Source organism: Lepisosteus platostomus, chromosome 7 (genome assembly GCF_059453375.1).
Source record: "Lepisosteus platostomus isolate fLepPlt1 chromosome 7, fLepPlt1.hap1, whole genome shotgun sequence".
NCBI classification, from domain to species: domain Eukaryota; kingdom Metazoa; phylum Chordata; class Actinopteri; order Semionotiformes; family Lepisosteidae; genus Lepisosteus; species Lepisosteus platostomus.
Genome location: NC_142617.1, coordinates 48350785 through 48360445, shown reverse-complemented (window position 1 = coordinate 48360445; position 9661 = coordinate 48350785). Strand labels below are relative to the sequence as shown.

At 37.6% G+C, this 9661-nt stretch overlaps 1 protein-coding gene across 2 annotated transcripts in view; it reads left to right on the top strand.

The window, feature by feature from the left end:
• The first annotated feature begins 987 nt into the window (after nucleotides 1–987).
• The window catches only part of LOC148659017 (WD repeat-containing protein 72-like), a 78608-nt gene continuing 69934 nt past the window's right edge, over nucleotides 988–9661 (top strand). Inside the window, exons 1-7 of one of the 2 annotated variants that reach the window (XM_088640911.1) lie at nucleotides 988–1261; nucleotides 2883–3044; nucleotides 4042–4148; nucleotides 5419–5497; nucleotides 6406–6580; nucleotides 7112–7188; nucleotides 7385–7504. In XM_088640911.1, coding sequence (XP_088497037.1) covers nucleotides 1163–1261; nucleotides 2883–3044; nucleotides 4042–4148; nucleotides 5419–5497; nucleotides 6406–6580; nucleotides 7112–7188; nucleotides 7385–7504 — 819 coding nt within the window. In that variant the 5' untranslated portion in view covers nucleotides 988–1162. Of the gene's footprint in view, nucleotides 1266–2882; nucleotides 3045–4041; nucleotides 4149–5418; nucleotides 5498–6405; nucleotides 6581–7111; nucleotides 7189–7384; nucleotides 7505–9661 lie in introns of both variants that reach the window. The other variant, XM_088640912.1, reaches the window with a different exon arrangement.

The window sequence follows — 9661 nt, the reverse complement described above, 5'->3', positions numbered from 1 at the left end:
TAATTATCAGTTACTATAAATATTATAAATAACGCGTTTTCTGTAAATTGTATGACGACATATGAATTGAGACAAAACTGTCCGTATTTGACTATTTTATGTTTTTTTTTCTTGAAGTGATTGAAGGATTACAAAGAGATGCAGCTAATGAAACAGACTACCATATCTCAGAAAACTAATTCTGCTGCAAATAATGACATGACAACGTGGTATCTGATTATGCCTACTGTATATTTACACTGGGGAAAAAGAAAAGGCACTATGCTTATAAGAATATATGGACATGACATAGCAACTCACGAGTTAGCTTTATTATTTAATCCATAGTGCTTTCCAACAGCCTCAGGAATATTTCGCATTCCACAAAACTGACGCTGAAAATATCCGCAACCGCATTGCTTCGCTCTACTAAGCAAAACCTGAAACTCACTTACTGTAGATGAGAAAATCCCCTTCTGACCTTCATGACTTCCAGCAAAGCCAAGCCATTTTTTTATCGGTTCAGTATACCTGAATGACAATTACACTGAAAATTATAAATCGCCACAAGACTATGATACAATTTACCGCATAAGGATTCGTTCCAGTATTAATCGGTACTAGGAATTGAATCATTGATTCAACCCTATAAACGAGTATGGCTTATAGACACATTTTATTCAGAAGGTTGTGTTTTACAGGTAAAAATAAAAGCACTTTTTGTAGTTCTAGTATTGTTCTAGAACAATTTCTTTCATTTTAGCCATTTTTAGAATAGAGTGTCAGCTAAATCTAATTGCATGTTCGATCATTATCTGTACTCCTGAACACATACTGTACAGTACAATACAATATGTGACATTAAGTAACTGATCAAATATTAATTTGCCACGGGAAATCTAATGTACGATTTCTTACATGAGAAGGTAATTCAACATTGATACAGTAGGTATCCCTTATCCCAATTACATACTGTAGGAAACTCGTCTGGCATCTTAAATGGCGTGTTCGCTTTATAAGTTATAAAATACGAACTAAAGAATAAGGTAGAAAAAAACAGAGCTTCCGCAAGTTAAAAGAGCAATTCCACAGCTGGTGCCTCTAACTTCAGGGTGACCTGTTCTGATTGTGGACTGGACTGGATCTGACAAGGTCGTTGTTATTACTACTAACAAAAAGTAACATGTTGTCTGTTGTGCTGCATGAACTGGTTTCACAGGTGGTGAAATCGCCAAAATATCGGGATATCGGGATCCGTTGGTGTTGCGATTTCAGAAGTATTGTAGGTACTGAACGTATTTTACTTTTTTTTGTCGTCTTTCAAACTATAACATGTATTGAAAAAATATCCATAAGACAAATGGTGGACTGAGATTGAAATGCTATCAAAACGTTTGCGAGGAATGTTTTAAAAAAGTACCATCATTTTAATGCAAGTAGAAGCTGTGTACAATTTTTAATCTTTTTGTTATTCCGTATTTAAGTGATTTGGGAAGTATAATAATCATCATAAAATATTCTATATAATAGGGGAGAGGATTACGCTATGTCAAGAAATACAGTAGTATTGTTTTTCTATTTTCTAGTTTTTAACTATTTTCTATTATTTAATTCTCACAAAATAAAAAAATATGATCGCAAAAGCTATTTACGGCATACGCACCGTGGGACAGGGTGCAGTTACATAAACGTATTCTTTGCTTTCTTTGAAATACATTTTAAATAAAGTATACCCACAATTCGCACTTACTGTAGGAAAGCTCTTTGTTGACAGAAAGTGAACTGAGGCGAATTACTGCCACACTCCGGTGAGTCTAAATAACTGCACGCTTCCCTGTCAGTTTAAAAATACAGTATACTGTATCAGGTCATTTTTAAACGCCAAGTCCATTGAAAAGAAAAAAAAACACTTCTGTGTTAAACCAAGTCTTTGAGACTTTGATATTCGCAAAGTCATCTAGCAGGTTAATCTAAGTTTTTTACACTGTTTTTTTTACTGTTTTTTTTTCGGTTGATCTTTTTGTGAAAAACAACACAACTGCGGAAATTAATGCAAGTTCCAAATCTGCAATTGTATTTACCGGTTTAAAAGATTTAAAGATTAAGCATGCTTTCTGTGTGTCAAAACGTTATTCACAGGACTCACCAGAAAATTGATGTTCATTTTACTCTAGTTCACAATTCAGTCACCATAATCATTAATCTGGGTAAAACCAGTAATTTCTCCATGACCAACCAAAGAGACACTCAGCTCAAGAGCTCTGCTGACTTTATTTATTGCTGACTGATTTCATCACTGTTTTATCCTAGGATTGTCATTTGAGGATCAGAGTAATTGTTTGTTTTCCAAAATGATTATCATTGTTAAGCAGATTAGTACAAGGCTGTACACACTGTGTACCGTATAACACAGCTAAATGACAAAAAAACAGCACTATTGTTGTTTGGTTTCACAAACTAAAAAGTTTGTTTTAAAAGTGTTGCACCTTTTTTTAACATTCATAGTGTAGAGACCACTATCCACAAGGCTTGGATTTGCAGGCTGCTACGATCTTAGGTCTGGGTAAATTGTATGGCTGTACAAGATGGTTCAAGTATCTTTGATAAAACAAATCATTATTATTAATGTTTGCTTTTCTCTTTGATTCCACATTGTTTCGTGTTAAGAAAGCTAGCCTTTGGTGACAAAACATCTTTAGAGCCCTCTGAAATGAGCTATTTGTAATCATATTCCTACCTATCAGACTAAATAATCTGGTTTGAGCAATTGTACCCTAACAGAATTAACCATTTTGTTGTGCCATTTGCCTCATTCAAACAAAAAGAATGCTAGAAAGTTTGTTCAACAGTTATTGCTTTCTGAATGGCTCTAGCGTCACTGTCCTTTTCTTTCTTGCAAACAGTGTCCAGTGATGAAGAGCTCAGAGCAGTACCTGACAATGTGGAGCAAAAAGCCTCCCTCTCACTCCATCACTGCCATCATGTTGGCAGATGACCAAGCCACCATTGTAACAGGAAGCCGAGAGGGGCAGATTTGTCTGTGGGACCTCTCCAGTGATTTAAAGGTCTGATTTCTAATAGGAATATTTCATGAAAATGTTTTTTGGAGACCAGAGAAACTGTTTGAGTTTTCAAAAGCGTTTCCCTTTGTTAAAGAGATTAATGTAAGGCAGGGCATGCTTTATGTAATGGTAGCTACTGTATGTGTACAGCCTACTCAAAATGACTGATTTTCTTATTTATTGTACGATATACTATAATTGGATTCAGTGCAAAACATCCAAACTTGTGGTTGCATAAAAGGGGTTGTATAAAACTGAAGCAAGACCTCTTCTTCATATCTGGTAGAATCAGTTGGATATTTTAGGATTAAGTGCACAATGTTAGGCTTTGATTTCCTCCCACAGTCCAAAAACATACTGGTAAGTTAATTAGCTTCTGGGAAAATTGGCCCTGGTGTGAGTGTGTGTGTCTGTCTGCCCTTCGATAGTCTGGCATCCCGTCCAGGGTGTATCTTGCCTTGTGCCCATTGCTTGCCGAGTTTCGGGTTCCCCGCAACCCTAAACTGGAAAAGTGGTTAGAAAATGGATGGATTTACAAAGTTTGCAGAATGCAGGGAATAGAAGAAAACCACTTAGCTGAGACCAAGTGTTATTGCTGCATTGGAATGGCAACACAGCACAATAACCATTAGAGGTGATATGTAAAGCAACACGGTTCTTGTCTCATTAATTACAAAAAAAGGAAGTTGTAAATTGTGGATCTTCACTTTCTAATTTTCTGCACATAGTCTTGAATTCTCGCATTCTAGATTGCAGAATCTGTATTTACAGTGCAGTACATTTTCTGCAGGACTCACCTGTCTCTAAGCAGAGGTTAGACAATGAACTGAGGTGACATGTCTTTTCCTCTCATCATTTGTACTGCAGTGTTAGCAGAGAAGTAAGTAGCCAAATGAAGATCACTGGATACCAGAAAAGTAAAAGGAAAATAATGTCCCTCTTCACATGTTTTTGACTGTAGCACCTGTGTGTGAAATGTGCTTGTTCTTTTTTTTACTAGATTTCACCAAAAGCACTTCTTTTTGGCCACACAGCCTCCATCACATGTGTGGCAAAGGCTAGTGAATTCGACAAGAAGCCTTATGTAGTCAGTGCTTCAAACAATGGGTAAGTTAAAGGTGTTTTAAAGCCGTAGCCCTGCATAGTACCGTCACAGTTAAGCTTTTTCCAAGTTTGGAAAGAAATATATTTTCCAGTTGGCCCTAATTCGAGTATGTAGATCTTACTTAAGTATAGTCCACATCCATAGCTATTAGGGTACAGCTGTTTCCCAAGAAAGGAAGAGCATTTCATTCTGTGAAAGATAAAACATGTAATATAAGCAATTGGTGGTGCAGTGGTGTGCATTGCTTCTTCAAGTCACTGGAGTACTGGGTTCAGTTCCTGGGGTGCTATCCCAGTTTGTATGTGTTCTCATGGGTTTGCACCAGGTGCTCGGGTTTCCTTCCACAGTCCAAAGATATACTGTACTGATAGGTTAATTAGCCTCTGGGAAAACTGACTTTACTGCTGTAAGTGTGTGCGTGTTTGTGTTTGCGTGTACCCTGCAATGGACTGGGTGTACCCTGCCTTCCTGTTGCTTGCCAGCAAAGGCTGCGGCTCCCCTGTGACTCTTGGGTGAAACAGTAAGAAAATGGATGGAAGGATAAGCAAAAGGTCTTGACATCTGTCTTTCTTTTACACAGGGTACAGAAAACAGGAGCAGTCAGTGGTATCTGTGGTGGATACTGGTTTTGTTTAAAAGCCGTTCATATTCTTTTGTGAATTTAACTTCTAAACAAAACTAAATTGTTTCATTATTACGTAAGAAGGGGCACTGTTAGGCGCATTGTTGTGCAGCTGACTTCTCTTTGTCAGCACCCCAGGTACTGTATGTTAGAGAAGACGTCCTCTAGGTGGCAGTGTTGGTTCATCTTAATGGCAAAGTGTCCATAGGGATCCAAAAATAGTGGGATGAAGTGCTTACTAGATGCATTATGGGTTCAGGATTGTGTTTACTTTGGAAGAAATGAGCCATTTTCAGAGGATGTCAGTCCAATAAATGATTGCTAGGGTGACACTTTGACTAGCTGTAATGGCAGTATCCTTACAATTTGTTGTAGTCAAAATGTAGGGGAACAACCAGGCCTTAAAGGGAGGTTTTCTGCCAAGCGGCAGGGAGCAATTACCTCCCACAGCAAGAAACAGAAATGTCATTCCTCTCAGCAATGGCCACAGTGCTCTCTAGCCTGACAATTTGTAACAATAAGTCACACAAGTGAACAGGCTGCACTTAAGTAGGCAATAGCTTGAGTAAACAGGACACCTGAAGGCAGGTTATTATTGCACCCAATCTGATGTGAAATTATTATGAATAGTGCTGTGGTGTCTTTGGCAGGGAGATGAGCCTGTGGAATGTCTACAGCGGGGAGTGTGTTGAAAGCACTCTGCTGCCCTATGTGCACATTGCTATCTGTGTAAGTATTTCTGGGGCTGGATGTGACTGTAATCTTTTGAAGTGTGCTGTCTTTATGTGCACAGTTCATTAAAACAGATTGGAGACAAGTGTTCAAGAAAGAAAGCTTCATGTTTATGTTTCTAACTCCTTGAGAAAGGTAACTGTTATGAACATGCATAAAAAGCTACGTTTTATGCTTCGGAGGCACATACAGCACTACAGTATGGTTTGCTTTACTGTTTCACAGAAAGGCACAAAAAACATATCTTTTCATGTACTGTACATAACGCAAACAACAGGGCGTAGTGCTATGAAGGGATAAAAAAGACTGGCCTGTAAAATTATTCCAGGAATGAGCATTTGTTCTGTGAAACCATTATATAGTAACAGTTTCACTGCTTATTTTTATACATGTAACATTGAGAGAGCTGTTTTTATCAGCTATGTCATTTTTTTCAGGCTTTAGTTCCATAGCTTGTTTTCTAGCTTTGAGGATAGCTCAGACGTGGTCACTTTAAGGCACTGAGGTCAAGAATGAATGACACCTGTTCTTCAATGATAACCTCAGTTTCTTCCAGTACATTGTATTGAGCAGTGCCTGGTTGCCTGTTATCGAATATAAATCAAGTACACTGAAGGTGCATATAATCTACTGCTGAAACTGTTTATACACACCTTAGATTTCATTAACTGCTAATATTGCCTAGCAATTTTTCACCACCTACAATCTTTCATCATGTATTGATGTCTAACAGGGCGATGCCCCCGTAAAAAAATATTTAATTGTCAATCTCAAATGACAAAAAGGGTATAAAATAAGGAGTATGATATAGGTCAAAGGAAGGAATGCTCTAATAATCTGTGTTTTTGGCTTGTATGGGATAGTCAGTGTTGGTTTTTTTTTGTATTTTGTTCCTGACATTTTAGTATTACTACTGCTCTTCACGTGTGGCAGGGGATGGGTGGCTCTTGTGCTGTGGAGAGTACCAAGATGTGCTGCTAATTGATGCCCAGACACTGCAAGTTCTTCACAATTTTTTTTCACGGGATTCCTCTGACTGGATCAGCTCACTATGTGTCGCCCACTCACTGAAGACTCAAGGTACCAAAACTAAGGCAAAGAGTATTAAATGGCATATAAAGGATTCATTCTGTAATTGACTCATTGAAGAATTGACCCAGTGCCTAAATCCCACTTACCTCTTTCTTTTGTGTGTGTGTGTTCAATAATGCATCAGAAAGTGTTCACGTTTGTAAGGAATTTACTTTGGCTAGATGTGCCATTGTATCAGTTGAATATATTTGCTTTGGAAACAGTTGGCTGGAGACTGCTGGAAACATATTCATTTTTTATTTTGTTATAAAGAAATCTTTAATTCTGAGATGATGCATCCCATCAAATAGTGCTGGTATGGTTTAAAGGTAGGTCATTCTGATGAGAGTTACAAATGACTTTACCTTATCAGATCAGGAATATCAATAAAATAACTGCTCAAGCCAACAGCTATACAAATTTGCAAAAGTAAACAGAAAAAGTGTACAGAATGTCAATGGCTTTTTGTTTATAAACTTAGTGATTCCATTCCTACTAATTTGGTAATACATTATTTTTCCTGTAATGATTCTTTTATAGAAGATTCACTGCTAGCAATATCGGTGACTGGGGTTTTAAAGGTTTGGAGCTTATCTTCATCTGGAAACAGTGTACAGGTTGGTGTACATGTATTACAAAATAAAGGTGTGCTCTGTTTAATTTGGCTGCTGTGCATGACTCCTGCGCTGGCAGCCTGTGAGTAATTTCCATCATTAACTGTCTGACACTGGTACTGCCTGACACTAGAATGAAGAAGTACAAGTGCGCATGACACATTGTTTAAGTTTTGCTGAATTACTTATTTCTTTTTAGGAGAAGAGCGCAATCTATGAATCTGAGTCCAGGAGTCTTCAGTGTTTCCAGTGTCAGGGGGTCTCCTTCTGCAAATACACAGAAAGACGACTGCTGGTAGTTTGTTCAGACCGTTGGCAGGTACTAAAATTGTACATCCTCACTATACACTATACACTATACACTATACACTATACAACGTGTATATACTGTATATAGTATACTGTATATACACTATAATCTTCATGATAGTATAGTAACTAGACAAATATGAAATGGACAAAAGGAGCTTTACTAGTTGCAAAATGCCACTGCCAAAGAGAGCAACCCTGCATTTCCAATGACTGTAAAAAGTGTAAAATCTTATGCTATGTTTTTTTCAGAAGCTCTCTAGAAAAAAAACCCAATATACTGTACTTTAATGAGGCAGGATGGTGGTGAGAGCTTCTGCTTCTCAACTTCTGTGTTCAATATGTAGGTCCGATTCCCAGCTGGGCTGCCTTCTGTTTGGAGCGTGCCCCTGGTGTTCTCATGGGTTTTCTATGGTTCTTTAAATTCCTATCTCCTTCCAAAACACACTGGTTATGTTGAGTTCTAAGTTGCTCTAAGTTGTGCACATGTGCAGTACATGAATATAGTACATATAGTATGTACTGTATGTGGATCCCCCTCAGGCTGTAGTCCTGCCATGAGCCCGTTGTTTAGGGATAATTTCTGGGTTGCTACAGCCCATGCTTGGAATAAGCTGCTTTTTAGCAACGATATAGAGTACTGTATTATATTTGAATAAAATATAATTACACCAGCAGGGGGCAGTGTTGGGTTGCAGATTTATTTCAGACGGGAGTGGAAAAAGAAATGGACGTTGAAAGAGATGTCATCGACCTATCATCAACTCAGCTCTTTCATGTGCCAAAAATTTAACTTGTTGATTTTTTTATAATCTCATGTCTGTCTTCCTGGAGATACTTGTGGCCTGCCTTACTAATGATTTTTGATAATCGCCTATGTGGTGAGGATGTTGCAAAAACAACTCGGTGAACTTTGCTGTGTATGCACAGAAGATTTACATACAGTACCTTCATCCTTTGTGCTGCAACATCAGCAGTCTGAGCTCTGGACTTGCTCACAGATAAGCCTGTGATAGCAGGAAGAACACTGTGTGCAACCAATTGATTCACATATACGGACAAGACCGTTTTTCATCCTCTATGACAGACATGGTTGAATCTGTGTAAGAGATTTTTCATTTTATTTTCAGTCTCCGTTTCCTGCGTTCGACCCTCCAGTATTCTGAAAAGCTTAGAAAAGCCCCGTGTTTGACCGTTCTGCCTCGCTCTGTATCAGGAGATGAGTTTTTGTATGCAGAACTGTAAACAGTTTGCCTACTGGATCTCACTGAATTGGGTGCTTTGTTGTGGCAGTGGAGAAATCCAGTCTGCTTTCAGAGAGAAACATGTTAAAGGTTTTCTATGTTGGCCTTGACCGTTGGCTTTGCTTCAATGCCACTAGGTGGAAGCTTAACACCACTTCTGGACACTGCAACAGTATTTGTTATCTTACATACTTCTGATTCAACCCTCATAGTATTTGCATGGATTTTTTGGGCAGGAATTCTCCTCACTTCCTTTCATATTATTTCTGTGCCTTATACTGTTAAAAACAGCTTTGATTCAACCACCTTACTTTTCAGAGTGATTGGTGAATTGATTTTTTGAAGAAGATTTAATACTCTGTATCTCGCTCCTTCAATCTAACTATATAATTAAGTTATTCTGAAATTCAATATCTGTTTTAAATGTTTGAATAGTATTTGATGATACTTCTATGCTGAAAATGTAAACCTGATACACGGTATAATTTTTCTTTTGTACTCTGTTTTTGTTTTAAATGTAATTTTGGTCAGAATTTAGATTTTAGTCAGTCTTAAATTCCCTCAGATGATTTTAAAGAAGATTTGTTTTCTGTTAGTTGTGTTGAAGTGATTGTAGAGTACACTTAGTTCTATACTATGATCATGTTCCTGCACAAATTTCGGTCTGAGAAATCCTCACCTCATTCATATTGCAGCAATTAACATTTAAGACACTGAACTAACACTTAACACTTGTATTTTCTAGTCTGTTGCTCTGTGATTGATGACAGCATACATCTACTGTGCATATCAGGCTTATCACGGTGGAAATTTGAAAAAAGGACCTTTTATTTTCTAAATGAATGGCACATTACTTTAATGTTTCCGTGCATACAAAAAAGTAAATTATTGGACACAACTTAAAAACATTAATAATTTAAAGA